This window comes from Polyodon spathula, chromosome 7, assembly GCF_017654505.1.
Source record: "Polyodon spathula isolate WHYD16114869_AA chromosome 7, ASM1765450v1, whole genome shotgun sequence".
NCBI classification, from domain to species: domain Eukaryota; kingdom Metazoa; phylum Chordata; class Actinopteri; order Acipenseriformes; family Polyodontidae; genus Polyodon; species Polyodon spathula.
The window spans coordinates 34,926,517-34,947,991 of NC_054540.1; the positions used below are offsets into that span (position 1 = coordinate 34,926,517).

The 21,475-nt window shown below is 39.9% G+C and overlaps 1 protein-coding gene across 1 annotated transcript; it reads left to right on the forward strand.

The window, feature by feature from the left end:
• The first annotated feature begins 81 nt into the window (after nt 1-81).
• rtcb (RNA 2',3'-cyclic phosphate and 5'-OH ligase) lies at nt 82-20,764 on the forward strand. Its single transcript, XM_041255412.1, has 12 exons — nt 82-266; nt 865-943; nt 1,946-2,013; nt 4,064-4,163; nt 7,957-8,113; nt 8,446-8,602; nt 9,202-9,361; nt 10,448-10,623; nt 12,486-12,674; nt 17,693-17,803; nt 19,151-19,270; nt 19,964-20,764. The coding sequence occupies exons 1-12, from the start codon at nt 174-176 to the stop codon at nt 20,069-20,071; spliced, it is 1,518 nt and encodes a 505-aa protein (XP_041111346.1). The 5' UTR covers nt 82-173; the 3' UTR covers nt 20,072-20,764.
• Nucleotides 20,765-21,475: the final 711 nt, after the last annotated feature.

Consider the following 21,475-nt stretch of genomic DNA (forward strand, 5'->3'; position numbering starts at 1 on the left):
TAAAAGTACACTTGAATTATGTTACGCTTACATGTTTTGGTCGCTGTAAGGGCCAGTATTTAAGTTGCTTGAGATAAGAAACATGCGCAGTAACCAAAGTGTGTTCCACTAGTGGTTATTGCGTGGCTTTAAATTTTATTGGAATAATTTGGAACTTAGAAATATTATTAAAAATGAGCCGAACCTACAATGACGAGTTGCAATATCTTGATAAAATCAGTAAAAACTGCTGGCGCATCAAAAAGGGGTTTGTCCCTAACATGCAGGTAAATCGAGAAGCGAGTGCGCTGTCAAAACAAAATGATGGAAACTTTGACTCGGAATTATTCAAAGTCACATACGAGCTGTGTAACCTAAATTCTGCGTGGGCATGGACAGTCTGCGGGTGTTAAAACATTGTAAAAATGCGTTTATTTTCGGGTAGTGTTACCACAATACCGTGCGTGTGTTTTTAATAGTTATGTCGTCTACTGTAAAAAAAAAAAAAAAAATGAGGAGGAAGCCAAACCTAGTAATATATATCCATGGTATTTTTGTACACATCTGCCTCTAGATTTGAATGTAGATAGTGAGTGATTTATATAGTTATCTTATTTACATTTTTTTTAACAGTTCCAATAAATGTAAACCCTTTTTCACTTTTGATGTTGATCACACGGTGAAAGCAAGGTTAAGCCCATAGAGGCATGGTAAAGTATACTTAAAAAAAACTAAAAACTAGCAAACCACGGTAACGCATAGTATAACTATGGTAAAAGCATAGTAAAAGTGCAGAAATAGTGTGATAAATGTATCTCATGGCATGCTACTACAGACAAAGCAGCAGTGTGAGTGTCAGCTAAGCTTGGTGTCTGGTCCCTGCAGGTGGAAGGGGTTTTCTATGTGAACGACCCGCTGGAGAAGCTGATGTTTGAGGAGCTCAGGAATGCCTGTCGAGGGGGAGGTAAGAGCAGAGCGTTACCTGAGATTAAGAACCACCTTGCCTCTCTGTGCAGGACAAAACTGTACTACTAGTATGGTGCCATTCTGCATATGCTTAGATACTGATATGGAGATTAGAAAAAAAGAAGGAAAGGGGGATTTGATTTAAGTCTTTAAAATCATAAATTATATTGATAAAATTAACCCAAGACCCAACTTCAAACACAGCACAGAGAGAAGAACAAGAGGGCATGAATGGAAACGGAGTAGCGATTAGAACAGAAGAAGCACTTTTCTACACAAAGAGTTATGCATGGAATAGCCTAAAAGGTGACGGAGTGGGATCTAAAACACTAGGAACATTAAAAAAAAAAAATGTAGCAGGTGAGAAGGATATGCTAACAAGGAATGAGACTGGATGGGCCAAATGGCCTTTTCTGGTAACATCATATGCATATAAATGTATTCTTGCTATACCTATTGATATTTTAGGAGAATTCAGCACTCATAATCTCCTTTTTGCTTTATATATGTGCCACTTGGGAGCCCCTTCTTAAAATACATTTGAGAGTGACTCAAGTTTAATGGAGTATGGATGACCAGATTCAACCTGGCAGTACATTTTATACCCTTTTTCGTGGCACCTCTTTGCAAAAATAAGAAAGTTAGCTTTTTAACTTGTGGGACACATACACATGTCCCTTGTACTTTAAATGGTTAAATAATAAAGGTTGGATATTCATGAAACTCTTGTAACAGTATGGATTGACATGAACTAGGGAATCCAGTTTTGTTTGATGTGTCGCACATATATCGCATATATATAATTTGAAGTTTCTGTTACCACCATAACCACTTACAAAGTGGCAACATCCAAAATAGTCACTCAAGCCATGCTCAAAATCGAACAGGAGACTGGGAAGTCAGTATGGCCTAGGTGCCTAACGGAAGCATAGTTTTCTTTGCCTTTATCAGTCTAGTATGTATTATCATAAGTTTACACATTTCTTTGCTTCATTTTCAGGTTTTGGTGGCTTTCTTCCTGCTATGAAACAGATTGGCAATGTGGCTGCATTACCTGGAATTGTTCACGTGAGTGCAGTATCTGGAGCTTTGTTTCAAATCACCACTTTGAGGTCTGTCCTAATGATCGAAATCGCCAAAATTTTACTCTGTATTAAAGTAATTGTAGCTACAATGATTAATCTTACCTGCTTCACACTTCCATTGGCTACATAAGTGTAAAATGTGCAGTTTTGAAAGAAACACGTTATATAGCCAACATTCATTTTCATTTTACATAATCTGGTACTACACCAGTCTTTAATTGTTACTGCTTTGCTTCCTTGGTCATTTCACCCCAGCAGTGTCTTCTGGGTCAAGCATGTTACTGACTGAATGTATGCCAGTAATAGGAGAAGCAGCTGATTGGTTAATGACAGGAAATGTGCCAGTGAATGGGATGGGGTCAGTTTGCACAGGAAGTGCAAGACAATTTTAAAAGCAAACCTTGTAAACAGATTTGTCTTTAACCTAGTGTAGTACAGGACATATCTTGTTTAAAAATGAAAATACAGGTTTGCTATAGCATTTGTTTCTTCCAAAACTGCACATTGGATACCTATATAATGAATGGATGGTCATGACAGACAACATGTATATGACTATTTAGTTAGCTACAATACTTCAATCCTGCAGGAATTTCCCTCCAGATATTACATATTCACCCCTTTATTAACATTTAAACACAATTTAATATATATATATATATATATATATATATATATATATATATATATATATATATATATATAATATAATATATATTATATATTATATATATATATATCTAGATATATATATATATATATATATATATAGATATCGCTCATATTAGTGTATATCTGCTGTGCCATTTCTCATTATGTAGATGCAATACAATGTAGCCACCAAGGCGACCTTTGTAAGTTTTTCATTTTTCTCCTTATTAGAGCTACCCTCCAACACTGCATCTATTGCGTTAAGGCTATTAACAGCAGTTTACATTTTTAATGCAATTCATTATTTGAATCTGGTTTCAAATGTGTCCAATAAAACACTTTTCTGTATTGCTTGTGTACTGTGTTGTCTTTCATTCAACTGGCAGGTTCAATTAAGAAATGTGTATCATGTTAAAACTGACATTCTAGACTAAAGACATTTTGGAGCAAATATATAAGCAAGAAAACAAAACATCATTTTACAGTAACAGTAATCAAACAGTATTACTGTTTACATCAAACAGTAACATAATTTTATTCAGGAATATTCAGTTTCTTTTTCATTCCAATGTCTAATAACCAACCAACCATTGCAGTCTCCCTGGAAATGCAAGGAGACATTGCAAGTTTTCTGAAGCTTAGTGACCCATATTGCAACTTAAAAATGCAGTGTATCAAACAGTGAAGAACTATTGAGTGGTATTGAGCTTGCCTAGTATGTTATGCATGTGTATACAGGCACTCTGATACGCTCAATGCCAGTGTGCAGAGTCGATGCAACCCCTGTGCTAGAGTCCATTGCCAGATACCTGATCTCCAGGGTTTCAGGTATTATTTCAGTGCAGGGTTAGGGGATTGGTAATGCTTAGAATATATAGAATGCCTTATAGGGTGCGGTCCGATATAAGCAGATATCCACTTCAAAAAGCTCCTAGCTTACTGGCCACTCTGACCTTCAGGGGATGAAAATCAGGTTGGGTCCTATATTTATAATATATAGTTAAATGAGATTATAGCAAATCTTAATGTGACATCCTTTCCATCTGATGTAAGCCCAGTTCCAAGTTTTACTAGAAATTTGATTAGCCACAGCGTATAGGTGACAAGCTTAGATATGTCTTATTAAGCTCCTAGTAAAACCAGGAATAGATCAAACTGCTACGCAATGGTAGTCTTACTTCCATCCCTGCAATCCATCTGAAACAAGTTACCTGATACAAAGACAGTTCCGATGGCTGTATCTTCTCAATATCAGGCTCTGTTGGGTATAACGTACATCCCTTGGTCCCTGCACTAACACAGTTAGTGTCCTGATTTACTGTGCAGCAATAAGAGTTGGAGCGAAGGCCACAGTAAAACTAATCTCCTGCTTTCACTCCCAGAGGTCCATTGGTCTGCCGGATGTGCACTCTGGTTACGGGTTTGCCATTGGAAACATGGCGGCCTTTGACATGGACAACCCTGATGCTGTGGTCTCACCAGGTAAGAGCCTCCAACCACATGCACTTCTGAAATGTCTACATTAAAGTCCAACTTGGTATGGGTATGAAGTGTCTTGCATGTCCTTGTTGTTTTGGATTAATTTTATATCTGTTTTAGTCCTTCCATTTAGGTAACTTTAAAAAATGTTTAAAGCCCCCTTACACCTCCTGTTTTAAGTTGCGTCCCATTGGAATGTATTGGCAGCAGCTCCACTTGTTTCACGGAGAATGTAGATCTCACACTCAGAATGTCAATGACAAAGTATTCTAAACGTTTAAACCACAACAGAATCGACATAATCACTCTACATAAATATATTCATATCAGCTTTTGTCTGATTTATTTATTTATTTATTTATTTGTTATTTAATGACTTGTAATATGTTTTTAAGTGTTGGGTGGCACCTCCGATCAAGCTGAGTGTTATTTTCTCTTGCACTCTTTGTATGACAAAGCAGTGTGTGTGAGAAATACCCTCTCAACTTGATTAGAGGCGCCAACGAACACTTCGAAACATACAGTACACCAGAGTGTAACGATTAACCTGTCCCCCTGCAACATTAGTGTGCATTATTACTAGGGCTGTCACTTTGATTACAAATTTTGATGGGTTAATTTATGGACATTAGTTGATTAATCCCTGTACATTTTTAATAAAGGTATCGGTCTTCTACAGCTAACTTGCATAATACTGAGAAAAAGAATAAGCACAATGGGAATTCGATCTTTTTAAAAGCATTTTATTATTATTTTTATTTTAGTAAATGTAAAACATTTTAACAGAACAACCGTTCTTTCAGGCCACTGTCAGTCACCAACCTGCAAACACAAGACAGCTGAGCTGCATTTCCATCGCTGGTTGTTTAATCTACCATTAGAGCTACATACTCAGCTTCCTTCTTGTACTTCTGCTTTCATTCATTCTGAATCTTGTTAGAGGTACCCGATAGTACTGTGGCTGTTGACAAGTGACATGCTGTCGTAAAAAGTAATTCCACATAATTCCCTCTATTTGAGGAACTTGTGCCTGCATCGTGCCCTCTGAAAGCCAGTTCTTACTTGCCAACAACAGAATCAATCAAGCATTTAAGAGCCTCACGGTTTTTTCTTACTTGCTCATTGTGATGTATTGTATCCCTATGCTCATCCAATTGAACATCAGTACGGGTTTGTCCAAAAGTTCTGAGTGTTACAGTGGCTCACAAGTGACTTTTGGAATGCTCATATTTTTGTGCTGACTTCGATAGACATCCTAAATTGCTGTAGCCGGTTGTGTTCTATGTCGCCTTTTCTGTACTGAACAAAAGACAGTTCTAGCAGTATACTTTTTTTAATTGACAGCTACCGGTAAGCCACAGGTACCTTTCATAATTTGAATGTTGGAAGTGGCGAGTATATCCCTTGCCTTCCTGTGTCAGTTCGGGTATTTGTGGTGTATACCTCCCTTTTTCAAAAAATGATTTGTAAACAAATTATTAGCAATATCATGCAAAATTCAGCTATTCTTACACTAATAGCATATTTTTGTCCCACCTCTTCTCACTAATGATTGGAACGCTGCAAAACTAGGGTATATCGTTGACAATCCTGTTGGTTAAACTCACAAGACCTTCAGCTGAAATGGAGAATACCTTCAACGGTGTATGTCCTGACTTCGCTCACTTATGATTGGACTGCCGCAGAGAAAATGCTGATCTTCTATTGGTTGATTTTATTTTATATAAAAAAAAAACTAATTCTGTAAAATGATTTCAATTACATGAGAGTAGAGAGTTGATTTGAACTCGGCCCTCGCCAAGATAAGCACCAACTAAGAAGTAGCTTTGCAGTAAACTAATGTGATCCATCTGCATCTCCATCCATTTGCGTTGTTTTCCATCTGATGATGTAGATATCCTTCTGTCTGGTTTTGATTGTGTAATGCTGGCTTCTGGGATCAGCTCATTTTACCTCCCCAGCGCATCAGCACACACAACGGCTGCAATGCAGGCTCCGGGGATCAACCCAGTGCGATCTCCCCAGCGCATCAGCATGACAACCGTCTGAATTGAGCTAAGTAGGGTACATCTCTGGGGTCTTCAAGTGGGCACCTTCCATCCTCTGTGTTTCATTTACTAGCCCACGACACCTCAAGAGGACTCAACAGTGATTCTGGCATCCCAGCATCACCCCCCTCCATCCCCCACTCAGCTCAGCCCAGCTTACTTACCTGTACATCAGCGTTGCTTTCTTTCTATTGTGCTTGAGATCCTCATCCAGAATCTTTCTGTCTCAACTACATCCAGTTGCTGCTCCTTTCTGCTGCTTCAGATAAGTTCTTCACTGTGCGACGCAACTCTTGGCCACTGAACCCGACGTCTCTGAGAAACCAGGTTGTAGAGTGTGCCACAATTCCCGACAACCCACCTCCACTGGGTAAACTCGGACTCTCCATCCTTGCTGTTCCGCTTCAGCAGCTAGTTGAACATACTGAAGTTTCTTCCTCTCATACACCCATCCACAGAATCTTCCCATGGCACTGTTAACTCTACCAGATGAGCAATTCGTGCTGATCTAGACCACAAGACAATGTCTGGTCAAAAGTTAGTGGTGGCAATCTCAGGTGGAAAAATAAGCCGTTCACCAACATTTGCCAGCATCTTCCAGTCGTCCTGGGCGAGGCTTGGTTTGAACACCTTTTCTTGGTGTTTCCTCTCCTGGATGGAGGAATATTGTCTTTTGTGTGTAATGCTTTGATGGAACTGGTGGCAACTTATTGGTCAGGTTACGCTTGTCTTCCAATGCTAAGGCCAAACATCGCAGCACCTGGTCATGGCGCCAAGTAAACTGTCCTTGGCTAAGACCCACCTTACATCCTGTCAAAATGTGCCTTAATTTTGCAGGTGATGAACACAAAGGACATGAGGGATCCTCACCCACCCAGAGGTTTAGGTTCTATGGTGATGGGAGAACATCATATGCTGATCTGATGAGGAAACTGATCCTGCTCTGTTCCATTGTCCATAGGTCTTGCCAGCCGATCTTGCGTTGTTCCACACTCTCCCGTCTCATCCATTCTCTCTGCTTGGCCTGGGAAATGGCCTTTACACACCTGATCCTTTCCTCCTACTTTTGCACCTCATTGACTACCAGCTTCCTCCGTTGAGCTGGGGTTGCCTTGTGCCATGTAGGAGGAGCTGATTAAATTGTAAAAAAAAAACTAAACATACTGTATCTGCGATAAACTATTTAGTTGATTAATCGATCCAATTTAATTTGTTAATCGAAGCAGCCCTAGTTTTACAGATATATTTCTTACATCCACAGGGACAGTGTTGCAGGGAACATGTTAATGATTGCACCCTGGTGTGCCTGAGATGTGCTTAGAGAGTTCTTTTTACAATTTTTTTTTTAAATCCCAGGATGTGGTGAAGATGATGATTATTTTAACCAGGATGATGAATATGTTTTAGAAAACTGATATTTTCTGTTCCAAATGGCTCTTTAGGTGTACCAATAGGTTTTAGAGAAGCTGGAAAGAAGGCATTCTCTCACTAGGCAACAAAGATGTGATATTTCATTTCATCAGCAAGCTGCAGAAAAGTACACAGCCCCCAGATTACCCATGTAAGTGCCGATGTGCTTTACGTGAGCACTAACACGATGAGTGCTGTTTCTGAGTATGGCAATAAGATACATGACATCTCTTAGCTGTTTGCTTGCAGCTTTGTATCGTTAGCAGGTGGTTATTTGAGACTGCAGTAAACTCTTTGGGTACACATGGCCAGTGTTCTTCCTGTGCTGTGTCTGACAGGTGGTGTGGGGTTCGATATTAACTGCGGAGTCCGACTGCTGCGCACAAACCTGGACGAAGGCGATGTCCAGCCGGTCAAGGAACAGCTCGCTCAGTCCATGTTCGACCACATTCCTGTGGGAGTGGGATCCAAGGGCGTCATCCCCATGGGCGTCAAGTAATATTATTATTATTATTATTATTATTATTATTATTTATTATTATTGATGTTGTTATTGATATTTACAAAAAGGCACAAAAATCTAACTTTAAAAAAACAAAAAATGAACTGATACAAAGAAATGTATATTTTTTCCTCCTCACATGGCCGATTTTTCTGGACAATAATAGTTTTATAATAATAATATAAAAAATATATATTTTTTACATTTGAAATGTACAGTGCTATTCCTATTATATAAATGAGCTGGAATCACATGTTAGAAGTATACAGTTGAGTTATAAAGTAGCCGTGTGCCTGATGTCTGCCTGTGTGTGTGTGTGATGCAGAGATCTGGAGGAAGCTCTGGAGATGGGGGTGGACTGGTCCCTGCGGGAAGGCTATGCCTGGGCGGAGGATAAGGAGCACTGCGAGGAGTATGGCAGGATGCTGCAGGCTGACCCCAGCAAGGTCTCCTCCAAAGCCAAGAAGAGGGGGCTCCCGCAGGTACGTCTCCTCAGCCTTTCACCAGGGAGGGGTTACAGGTCAGAGAGGAGAGGGCTGCTTCTCTCTCCAACCTTTCATGGGGTGGGGGGGTGCAGGGAAGAGGGGACAGCCGTAGGTAGATATCTTCATAAATATATTGTTAAATATCTGTATCCTACAAAAACACACACTGACTGGCCACATGTTGTCATGTTTGGTTTTCGGTATAAATTTGTAATCTTCTAAATTGTTGGAGCAAATTGAGTTAAATGAAAGCTGATTTTAAAATACAGATGCAGAAAAGCATGCAGTACTGCTTATGTTTTAATTTCTTCCTGCCCAACAGTGTGTTTTGTGAAAATTAATAACATTATAACCCTTAGAAATGTATGCAACACATTTTAAAAAATCCTTGCAATATTATTTGTAAGCGATGGAGATTTGAAAGTGCTGTTTCTGAAACATTTTCCAGAGATCGATAGATTTTCGGTGCACCATCGTGTTTTCGCATTTATCCATAAAGCTCATTGGAGCGGTGCAGCATTGCCTCATTAACCATGGCAGTTTAAAGTCTGGTCTGAGTAGATTCAGGACAGTGATCCGGGTGTTTTGTGCTGCAGCTGGGAACCCTTGGCGCTGGGAATCACTACGCTGAGATCCAGGTGGTGGATGAGATTTACAACGACTATGCTGCCAAGAAGATGGGCATCGATCACAAGGGCCAGGTGTGCGTCATGATCCACAGCGGCAGCAGGGGGCTGGGGCACCAGGTGGCCACAGGTAACCCAGATCACCTCCAATCATTGAGACAAGAATGAAAGCCATACCACTATTAGTATTGTTTATTCTAAATGCATAGGAGCAGAAATTATATTGGACGACAAGTCACACTCTGTCAATTGCGACAAAGTGTATATATAGTTGTACAGTACAAGCTGCACAACCTTTTTACCTAGCTAGACATTCTTAATTGTATTTTGTGCAAGTCTGGGATGTCCTCAAATGCAGCCTATTTACCAAGGGAGTCTCAGCTGTGGGGAGAGCTTTCCACACTGGTGCAGTCGTTTATAGAATGTGACCAAACAGTCAATTATTTTTCATGTGGGTTCTGTAGCAGAGCTGTCATTTTCTCCATATTGGTTAGTTCCCTACAAAGTCTCAAGCACTGCTGGGAAAGTTTGTTCAATTCTCCAACATGTTGTTACTTTCTCGTTGTAGCAAGCAGCAGCTATATAGGATCCAGAGGAGCCTTTGATACTGGTATAGGTCAGGGATGGGCACCCAGACACCAGACCACTGTAAATAGATTCTTTTTTGGTTTTGTTTTGTTGCTATGACAAGCATAACCTTGAGATTAAAGTGCCTTTTTCAGTGTGAAAGACCGATCGTTAGGGGGGTGGGTGTGCATTTGCTTGGGCAGCGTGTATTCTGAACACAAGGGAATTCAATCTGGAAACCTGAGCTGTACTGTTACAGTGATGGGAGTGAGGTGGAAAGCACAGCATTGACAAATCAGTCATCAATTCTTCTGACTTTTTAAAGTCTTCCACCACACCGCGAGACCGTGAATTTAAGGCATCATTTGTATTTTTTTTTTTTTTCATTTAAAGGTTATTTACTATAAGGGGCACTGTTAAAGTACACTGTTAATAAACCTGGTTATTTGTATGGTCTAGGTCATCTCCCTCCTGAATAAATGATCACCCCAAGTCGGCTGTAGAACAGGTTTATGAGTTTTAGGATGGAGGTGTTAAGATCCGTCCCCTTGTTAATATAAACTGTGGGGGTTAGGGGGTAGTGGTATGTACCAAACTGCGTTTTTCTGAATACAGGCTGCTGTTGATGTTAAATGTTTGTGTTGTCTAGACGCCCTGGTTGCGATGGAGAAGGCGATGAAGAGAGACAAGATCATAGTGAACGATCGACAACTGGCCTGTGCACGGATCACCTCCCAGGAGGGGCAGGACTACCTGAAGGGCATGGCTGCAGCCGGGAACTATGCCTGGGTCAACCGCACCTCCATGACCTTCCTAGCCAGACAGGTAGGGGGAGACTCAGAGTCAACCACACCTCCATGACCTTCCTAATCAGACAGGTAGGGGGAGACTGAATCAATAGCACCTCCAGTTGGGCTTGGGTTTCTGATGATTTTCTTAGAGACTGGAGAACAGCAATCCACACAAACCCAAGCAGCTGTTTCTTCACTCATTTCACTTGGAGTGTTAAATTAGCCCAGTCAATACCAGCGACCCTCGCCTGATTTACCAGCAGCTGCTTTCAGTGGAGAGCTCAATCTGAATAATCTGATTATCGGTTTGTGCAGTCCTACTGCAAGTTTTGAATGCATGTGAACAAAAGGAAAGATAGGCGATTTGTTTTCAGTCTCATTTATAGTTCACTCTTTATAAACTCATGCATCAGACATTTATTTCATATCTTGAAAACTATTTTTCTGCTTTCAATGAATATTTATTAAAATCACTTTTGTTACAAGAAGCTTTTGAAGTCTGCATGAAGATCACACAAAAGGAGAATGGTTAAAACATTTTTATTAGGATGACTGTGGTCATTCTGTGGTTCTTATTACAATTGCACAAATATTGTGTTTTTTTTTCCTTTATGATATAATTTTTGTTAACAGATATGGAAATAAGACTCCCAAATGCATAGCAGTTTAATAACACACACACACACCTGAGCTTGTTACCTGTACACACTGGTAGTAAAACCTGGAATGGGTGAAACTACTATGCAAGAGGAGTCTTATTACCATCCCTGGTTAAGGTGCTTTGGTTAAATTCAGGAGCTTCTCTGCACTTGCCTGTCAGGCATATTGTAAGAAGGCTGGATGGGCCCAAACGATTTTGTTGGTACGCACCAGTGCCAGCTAGAGTGCATGTTGCCAACAAAACAAAAGGAAACTTAAACATAATTGGCAGATCACAAAATGGCTCTGGCTCTTCCTTCTATAAAGACTGGATTATCTCGCCTATGTTATATATGTCAGGCTATTGAAACTGTAGAGCAACTCCTGAACTCTGGAAGGTAATAAAATGAATCTGTGTAATTTGAAGCTACTTGTTCTGTAGGTTTCCAATCCCAGTTTGTGTTGAGACCTCCAGGAAGGCAGCTGATTTGAATAATAATGTGCAGCTATAAGGGAAGGAACACTATGTTTAACAGGGGTTGCTTAAATTCCTGTCTTCTGAATCATTTAAGTAATATACTTGATTGATGGTATTTCAGAAACCCAGGACTGAATGAGTGCACTGCATAACGGTGGTGTAATGATTTCTTAACCAATTGCACAACTAACAAAAGAATGAAAAAAATGAAGAAAAAAAAATACATAACTTCTAAAAATTCAAATTGTTAATTTGATAACACTGTGTAACAATTTTTTTTTTTTTTTTTTGTTCCTGGATAGTGAGTAGTTTTTTGAGATTTACAATTATACTGTAAATACAGTATAATTGTAAATCTCGAAAAACTACTCACTTCTAAATATTTTGTAGTCATCTTTGTATTACTTTAGTATAAATACATGTTAATTTGGATTCATATGTTGTTTTTTTCTGACTTTATTTGAACGAAAAGACACGCATTTGCCCATTTCCCATTGGAAATAGTGCTATTTTGAAATATCACTGTCCTGGTCACAAAAGCAGTTTGTGGGGAATAATAGCCATGTTCTATACTTTTGAGGCATAAGCAATTAGGAAATAACACTTACTACCCAGGAACAAAAATTGTGTTACATAGTGTAATAAACAAGTATGCCTGTAACATACAACCCACACCACAGCTGTAAATTCAAGACCAAAGCTATTGGTTTGGAAATCCAGGACTGGGTGCAGGGCTGTTGTGAGTTTTAACCCTGTAACGTGTCCCTTGTGTGTCTCAGGCCTTTGCCAAAGTGTTTACCACGACCCCTGATGACCTGGACATGCACGTGATCTACGACGTGTCCCACAACATCGCCAAGGTGGAGGAGCACGTGGTCGACGGGAAGCAGCGGACTCTGCTGATCCACAGGAAGGGATCCACGAGGGCCTTTCCCCCCCACCACCCCCTCATCGCCGTCGACTACCAGGTACCTGTGCCCAGGGGCACAAAACACTTCAGGTTAAAGACCCCTTAGTTTTCCCTTTAATTCTGAATGTGTAAATCAAATAAAGTACATTGATATTAAGTTGAAGTTGTGCCTGCTGATATATTTTTTAAAAAGTCTGCTGGCTTTCACTGACTAGTACTAAAAAGAAACGTAGTTATTAAACAGAAGCTAGTACTTGCATTTGTACAGAAGTAAGGACTAAGAGGGTCATTTTCATAGAGGGCTAGTTTTATTCCAGGCGCTGAAGCAACGCAGCCCAATGCAAATGTGAAGCCGTAAGTCTGCGACTTGTGACTTGCGCGGGTCACACAGCGAGTCAGTCAATGTGCCGGGATTTGAACCGGGGACCTCCTGGTTACAAACCCTTTTCTTTAACCACTGGACCACACAGCCTCCTATAAATGCAATTAACCATTGCTGAAGAATTGGGTGTCTGTAATTATTAATCCACATCTGATCGGGGGAGTCGGTGGCTATGATATTCTAGCACTCAATGAAGTGGACTCTAATGTTCCACAGTCAGGAACATCTGCAGGTTCCATTGGCACTTCAGCCGAACACCAGCTGGCAGTGTTGCTTGCAGGGGGGCATGGAAAAAACTGTATTTATTTGCCCTTTAAACAAAGCAGCTGTTACCTGGCTGTTCCATTTAGACACTGAAATACCAGAAACACCCCCAGCTGGTATTTGAGCCGGTTGCTTAAAAGGTTAAGGCAGCAGCAACCTTGATATGGACCGGTATGACAAAGCTCCTGGCAGTAGCACTCTGTAGATCAACCTTTAACTCTGAACACAGATCTGCTATAGCCTGTTTATTATTATTATTATTATTATTATTATTATTATTATTATTATTAATTAGCAGAAGCTTTTATCCAAACCGACTTAGAGACTGGGGGGTGAACTATGCATCAACAGCTGTTACAGAGTCACATACAATAGGACCTTAGTTTTACGTCTCATCCAAAGGATGGGTTTAGCAAGCTGGTATCTGTCCTCAAGCATTCTAAACTGTAGAACTGTTTCACAATTCCAGATAGCTCTAGCCATGCTTAAGTTTGTGTGTAAGTACAGATTTTGTCAAAATTACATATGCTGTCATTAATTACAAACTGAACACAATCATGCTACCCTCATTAACACATTTCACACAAACTTGGCTATTCTTAATAAAAATTAAAAATAAACCTTTTACAGCTCATTGTAACAACTGCAACTCATTTAGAACAACTCAAAGCACACCTGCGTCAAAGAGATGCAACACGACGAGATGTGATCATTCTACTGCTTGAACATTGCAAATAAAAAAAGCAGGGAACACCCTGAAACGCCCTCAAATTCCGACAAAACCTTGCACCTTCGCAAGGCAAATTTTTCAGTGCAACTCCTGATATTGAAAATCGGATGCAGCTGCAACTCTGTCCTTGCACCCAAAACTGCAAGCCCTGCTGTGCCATCGCATCTCTTTTGAAAATGGGCTCCTTAATTCTCAAGTCTGTGCAATTGACAAAAGATGTTTATTGCAACCGATCTTCTCAATCTATTTGAATACATCTGACTTTTCAATGAAGTCTTGAGAGTAAAACCATGTGTTTGATGGGACTAGGTGTCAGGCTTATTAACTACCCTTTCCCCTCTGGAGGTCTGGGTTGAATTCTGACAAGTGAAAAGAGTTGGATGGTTTTAGGTTAGGGTTGACATTTATTCCTATCACACCACCACTAGTAGTTTAGTATAACTGGCAGTCTCTCTGCATTAGTGAGCACCAGGTATGGGTGACAGTAGGGGTGTTCCTGTATAATTTTTTAAACCTAAGATAATTTACGAACGAGAGGAGGCCATTCGGCCCTTCTAAGCTTGTCTGGTCCCAAGTAGCTGATTGATCTAGAAACTTTCCATACCCTCACCACTCTCCATGTGAAGAAGTGTCTCCTACCTTCTGTCCTGTCTGTCTCCACTTACTTTCCAATTGTGTCCTCTGGTCCTGGTTTCTGTACTGTGCTTAAAGTATTGGTTTGAGTTAACTTTTTCAAGTCCTTTTAAGATTTGTCCAAGACTGAAGATAATTCAGAGCTCATTCGTTTAAGCCCAGTGATTAGTCTGGTTGCTGTTCTTTGGGCCATCTCCAGGACCAATTAAACATTGTTTAAACATTGAAACGTCCTCATGTTAGTAATTTTGTAAACAATCAGAAAAGCCAATAAGATCCTCTCCATCACCTTTTTATATATAACTGCAACATGCATTTGTGTAGAAACAGTACTGTATGGAGGCAGCATTTAATTGAATATGAGAAACGGTGTGAAGAAATATTGAATATGAAAACTTGTCTGCAGTGTACATTAACAAGAACGCCTTTATTTTTAACAACGCATAGGAAAATGTTTAAACATTTAACACTTGGCTAACATTTAAAATCTATTAAATGATAGCACTATGTAACACAATTTTTGTTCCTGGGTAGTAAGTGTTATTTCCTAATTGCTTATGCCTCAAAAGTATAGAAAATGGCTATTATTCCCCACAAACTTTGCTTTTGTGACCAGGACAGAGATATTTTGAAATTTACCTATTTCCAATGAGAAAACGGGTGAATTTGTGCCTTTTCGTTCACATAAGTCAGAAAAAAACAACATATGAATCCAAATTAACATGTATTTATACTAAAGTAATACAAAAATGACTACAAAAGATTTAGAAGTGAGTAGTTTTTCGAGATTTACGATTATACTGTAAATCACTTTCACGAATCAGCCCCCAAATGTAATTTCCCATCATGTTCTCGTTATGCTGTCCTTGGTAGCGGCGTTCAAAGTCCAGTATATCCTGGTGGAAGCACTCGCCTTGCTCCTCCCATGTTCTCCTTGAATTTATCAAGATGAGCATCAAAGATATGGACTTTGAGGGACATCCTACAGCCCATTGTGCCGTAGTTCTTCACCAGAGTCTCAACCAGCTCCACATAGTTTTTGGCCTTGTGATTGCCCAGGAAGCCCCGAACCACTGCGACAAAGCTGTTCCAAGCCAATTTCTCCTTACTAGTGAGCTTCTTGGGGAATTCATTGCACTCCAGGATCTTCTTTATCTGTGGTCCGACGAAGACCTTTGCCTCAGACAGCTTAGGGAAGAAGTCCTGAAGGTACTTGAAGGCTGCCGACTCCTTATCTAGAGCTCTGACAAATTGTTTCATAAGGCCCAATTTGATGTGCAGTGGTGGCATCAGCACCTTCCAGGGGTCCACCAGTGGCTCCCACTTGACGTTGTTCCTCCCCACAGAGAACTCGGTCCGCTGTGGCCAGTCCCGCCTGTGGTAGTGCGCCTTGGTGTCCCTGCTGTCCCAAAGGCAAAGATAGCAGGGAAACTTGGTAAAACTGCCTTGGAGACCCATCAGGAATGCCACCATTTTGAAGTCTCCTATGACCTCCCAGCCATACTCATCATACTTCAAGGCGTCCAGCAAGGTCTTGATGCTGTTGTAATCCTCTTTGAGGTGCACCGAGTGAGCCAGGGGAAGAGACGGGTACTTGTTACCATTATGGAGCAGCACGGCTTTGAGGCTCCTGGATGAGCTGTCAATGAAGAGGCGCCACTCATTCTGGTTACAGGCGATTCCGATTGCCTCGAACAGACTGGTCACATTGTGGCAGAAGCAGAGCCCATCTTGACGGGTGAAGAAGCTGGAAAAAGATTGTTGACGCTTCCTCTGATCTGCGACTTGCACACTTTCATCCAACAAGTTCCACTGCTTGAGCCTAGACATCAAAAGCTCGGCATTGGACTTGGTGAGACCAAGATCTCTAATCAAGTCTTTGAGGTCTTTTTGGTTGGGGTAGTATGGGTTTCTCTCCTCAGCTCCACCTCTAAAATTGTCGTCTGGATCTACAACGTCTTCCTCGCTCTCTGACTTGCTGCTCTCTTCTAAAGACGGCTGCTCTCTCTCCGGAGGAGTGGGTACAGGGAGCTCATGGCAGTGTGGCACCGGGGCGATGGATGGAGGAAGGTCCGGATACGTGATAGCAGGTGCATTCTTGCCAGTCCGACGTTTGGAAGGGTCCACCATGCAGAAGTAGCAGTTGCTTGAGTGGTCAGTGGGTTCCCGCCAAATTCTTGGGATAGCGAACTTCATGGCTCTCTTTTCCCCTCTGTACCATCCTACAAAAATACATTTATTTCACCCATGACTAATGTGTAAGAGATTCTCGCAACATTTTTCATATATGATATATTTTTTCAATTACATTGAAAATTGTAAAACATTTTAAAATTAAAAACTTTTACAATTTAAAAAATTTTAACAAATTTTATAACATAAAATTCCGAGCAACAATTGTCCATCTTACCTTCCAGAGTTTTTTTGCAGTGCTCGCAGGTGATATGAGGTGCCCAGGGTTTGTCTTGATCCCCGACAGGCATGCCGAAATATGCCTTGTAGGCCTCATACTTCTTAGCAGATGCTTCCACGGAGTACTTTTTCACTCTTGTCTTGATAAATTGGCCGCAGACATAGCAAAATGCGTCTGCCGGATGCTTGCAGCTTCTTGATGCCAACTCAGAAAAATGCAGATATGTATCCACTTAGGCAGCTGGAACTAAACTGAACTGGTGGGCTTAAGGCCCCTGTATTTATACTACTATTTATATTACTGGAAAGTTCTAGAAGTTACTCCAAGTTTACTCAGCACTGAATCTATCTGGAATGTTCTGGAAAATAGGTACATTTCAAAATATCACTGTCCTGGTCACAAAAGCAAAGTTTGTGGGGAATAATAGCCATTTTCTATACTTTTGAGGCATAAGCAATTAGGACACTTACTACCCAGGAACCAAAAAAAAAAAAAATTGTTACATGGTGTAGTCAGTGTGTTATGATATAGGTGCAGAAGTGCAAGGAGACGCTGTCATTGTAAAATGATTGATAGTCATTGTTAGTGATTGTTATGCTATCCCCAGTTTTGCCCCGTGCCCTGTGTCTGATCTCTTGTGTGTTGTTCCCTCAGCTGACCGGGCAGCCTGTCCTGATTGGAGGCACCATGGGGACGTGCAGCTACGTTCTGACCGGTACTGAGCAGGGCATGACCGAGACCTTTGGAACCACCTGCCACGGAGCTGTACGTGTTTATTATCCTGTTCGAAAATGAGAAGCTGCTTGGGATGTAAAACTACAAGAAACTATGGGGTTACCCAGGATTACCCCTAAAAATAAGTGGATGGTGCAACCCAGGGGGCTTCCCCAGTGCTGTAAAATGTTTTTATATTTATATATATTTATATATATATATATATATATATATATATATATATATATATATATATATATATATATATAATATATATGCATATATTATATAGTATAGTTTTTTTTATCAAAACTAGTTGGGGTTTGATCAGTTCCACACTATCCTCAACAGTGTTTAGAAAAAAGTAGGATTGATCAGGATTCTCAACAACTAACGAAGTTGATCAAATCAACCCCTAACCTACCTAAGAGTTGTTGAATGTAAAAAGCCTAAAAACTCCAGTACAATATCATTCTTTATCAGTTAAAAATATATATTTAAAAATCAGGAAATATATACATTATTCAGTTTTATAAATATTTTCCTCTCAGTAAAAAAAAAAAAAAAAAAAAACTTTATCATGAAGAAATTAGTTTTATTTCAGCTGCTCTGGGCACTTTATTCTTAGTTTTACAAAATACTTTCAGATAAAACAATAACTCTTTTGGTTCTACTGCGTATTATTTCTTTTATTTACAATATTTAGTACATTGTTATATGCTATAATTCAGGACTTGCCTTAATCTATTTGCATTCAAATTAGTGAAATTACAAATGAAAACAGAAAATATAAAAGAGTATGTGAATGATTTCCCTGTGGTGACACCTTGTGGAGGCGACTGCAAAGTGTGGAAAGTGGATCAGATCAGAAGACAGTATAACAACTGTATTGCCAACATGCTGCAGTCTGTAAACTACAGTAGAAATGTAGCCTGCACATGGTACATACTGTGTCAACCTATGAGAGATAAATCCTGGGAAAGACAATGTCAAACATGAACAGGAGAAAGAAACAACTGATCATTTTGAAACCATTTACGTGAAACTGCAGAACTGCGCTTAGTAAACAACACTATACTGTATAAGAAATTACAGAGACAGGTTCATCTGAATTCCAGTGCATCTTCTCCTGTGTAGATTCAGTGTAGTTCCTGGATCCCGTTGTGATGTTACCGTATGTAATGTTTGTGTGTGTCAGTGAGTGTGAAGGTGAGTGGTCTCTGGGACTGTGTGACATGTTTCTGTTGTAATGTTATAGTATGTAATGTATGAGTGTGAAGGTGAGTGGTCTCTGGGACTGTGTGACGTGTTTCTGTTGTGATGTTATAGTATGTAGTGTGTGAGTGTGAAGATGACTGGTCTCTGGGAGTGTGTGACATGTTTCTGTTGTGTTTTCAGGGTCGAGCAATGTCCCGTTCAAAATCGCGACGCAACCTGGATTTCCAGGATGTTTTGGACAGTCTTGCAGACAAGGGTATTGCGATCCGTGTCGCCTCCCCCAAACTGGTTATGGAAGAGGTAACGTCCTGAACTGAACTGAGGAATCCACTCAGTCTGTTGGGGGAGCACGAGATGAACTGTGCCCACAAAACTGTATCCCCAAACATACTGATGGAGCATTCCAATGTGACATGACATGTCTGTATGCAGCAGAGATCCATTTGCCAAACTACTGCCATTTTCTTATTAATTATTTTGTAGTTTTTCCATCATTTTTACAATTTCCTTTTATTAGAGAAATGTAATATGACGTTTGAGAATGCCTGTAGTTAGTAGACTGTTCGTATTTCTATTGAGGTGGGGTGCTTTTTTGTATGCACCCTTATAAAAGTTTACACTATTTTTGCATGGTATTTATGCAGTTTTCTCATGGTTACACTATGAATTTACCATAGTTTACCCTGGTTTGCCATACCTCACTATTCCTTACAATACTTACCTATGCTTTGTTATAGTTTGCTATGCTTTTGCTGTGGGGAACCTTGATAAGGTATAGGGGTTGTTTGGTTTGATCAATATAAAGTGCCCTATACATGTTAGTATACAGGCTTAATATTCACAGTGTTATGCAGGATTTGACAGTGACCTTGAGCTCACATGTCTTCTGTCTTGTGTGCTTTCATGGGTTCACACTAAAACACTTTGATACTGGCTTCAGATTCAGGAACCTGCTGTGCAAGGTTTAAACTTTTGACACTATTTTTCTCACAGGCTCCCGAATCCTACAAAAATGTAACAGATGTTGTGAACACTTGCCATGATGCAGGGATCAGCAAAAAAGCAATAAAACTGCGGCCTATTGCAGTCATCAAGGGTTAAGAGAGCCGTGGACAGAATGTCACCAGTGGCCTTTTGGAACAGCCCAAGAAGACGTTCTGGTTCTAAATGCTTCAGTTTGGAAGTTACTCAAAGCTTGTGAGGATCTGATGAATTGAATTCAGCTACAGCAGTAAGTTGAGTTTCGCTACAAGGAGTATATTCAGACAGCCTCAACCAGCATTGACGACTTCAAAAATGTATGAAAATTATTAAGGCTGAAGGAATGTAAATTTGATTCCACTTTTTTTTTTCTCTCTTTTTAGTCTGATAATTAGTGTTGGATTATTATTATTTCTCTTGAAAATTGAATTCAGTGAAGTAGGCTAATTTCTGTAACTTTTTTGTTTACTTTGTTTAGGAATATTATTGAAATCAACAGGTGCCAGGAGTTTGAACAATCAGGCCTCTGCTAAATCTGCTCTGAACCGAGTCTTTAGGTTGACTGCTAGGAGTTGTGCATGCAGCTATAAGGGAAGGAACAATATGTTTAAAGCATTGCTGTATCTCCTGGCTGCTGAATTATTTCAATATACTTAACTGACAGTAGTTCGGAAACTCAGGACTGTGTAGGGCTGGTGTCAGTTTCTAACCCTGGTATACTTTTATTTTCAAAGCAGCATTGTCTGATACTTACCTACTGGTTTTGTTTTATTAAGGCTACTTTGTGATGAATAAAGCCCTGAATGAATGAACTGCAAAACTGTGTTAATGATTCCTTAAGCTACTGTACAACTAACAAAATAATGAAAAAATACATAACTTCTGAAAATTCAAATTTGAACACACAGCCCACACCACAGCTATCAGCATGATGAAAACATTGATGACCATAGCAGATGCCAACAGTATGTACAGAATAATATCACAAGAGAAATGGTGATGAATATCTTCATGAAAACTGGATAAACCTGGTATTTAGGTCCTACTGTTGACATCCAGGCACATGTTATAACAATGATTGCTTAAAGCATGTGGAATAACTTAGTATGTTCAAGATGTATGTAAGTTCACAATTTACTAAGACGTTTTCCAGATATGGAAGTGGGACATACAGACAGAGAAGTGTATGTACACACATATATCCCAGAATCTCATATTCTCAATTACTGTTTAATATTAGTAAATCATTTTATACCAAGATCACAATTGGATAAATGCATCACGTGTACACTCGTCTCAACTACAGACCATCGGCTGGGATTTCCCGCTATGTCGAGATAATATTAGAAGTCATGTCCCCATTGAAACCTGTTAGCAGCAGCTGCTCTTATAATGTCACTGAGAGTGTAGATCTCACACTCAGAATATCAATGCCAAATCAATCGAAACATTTCAACCACAACAGAATCTACATAAACAGATTACATTAATATCAGCTTTGTCTGTTTTTATTTTGATTTAATG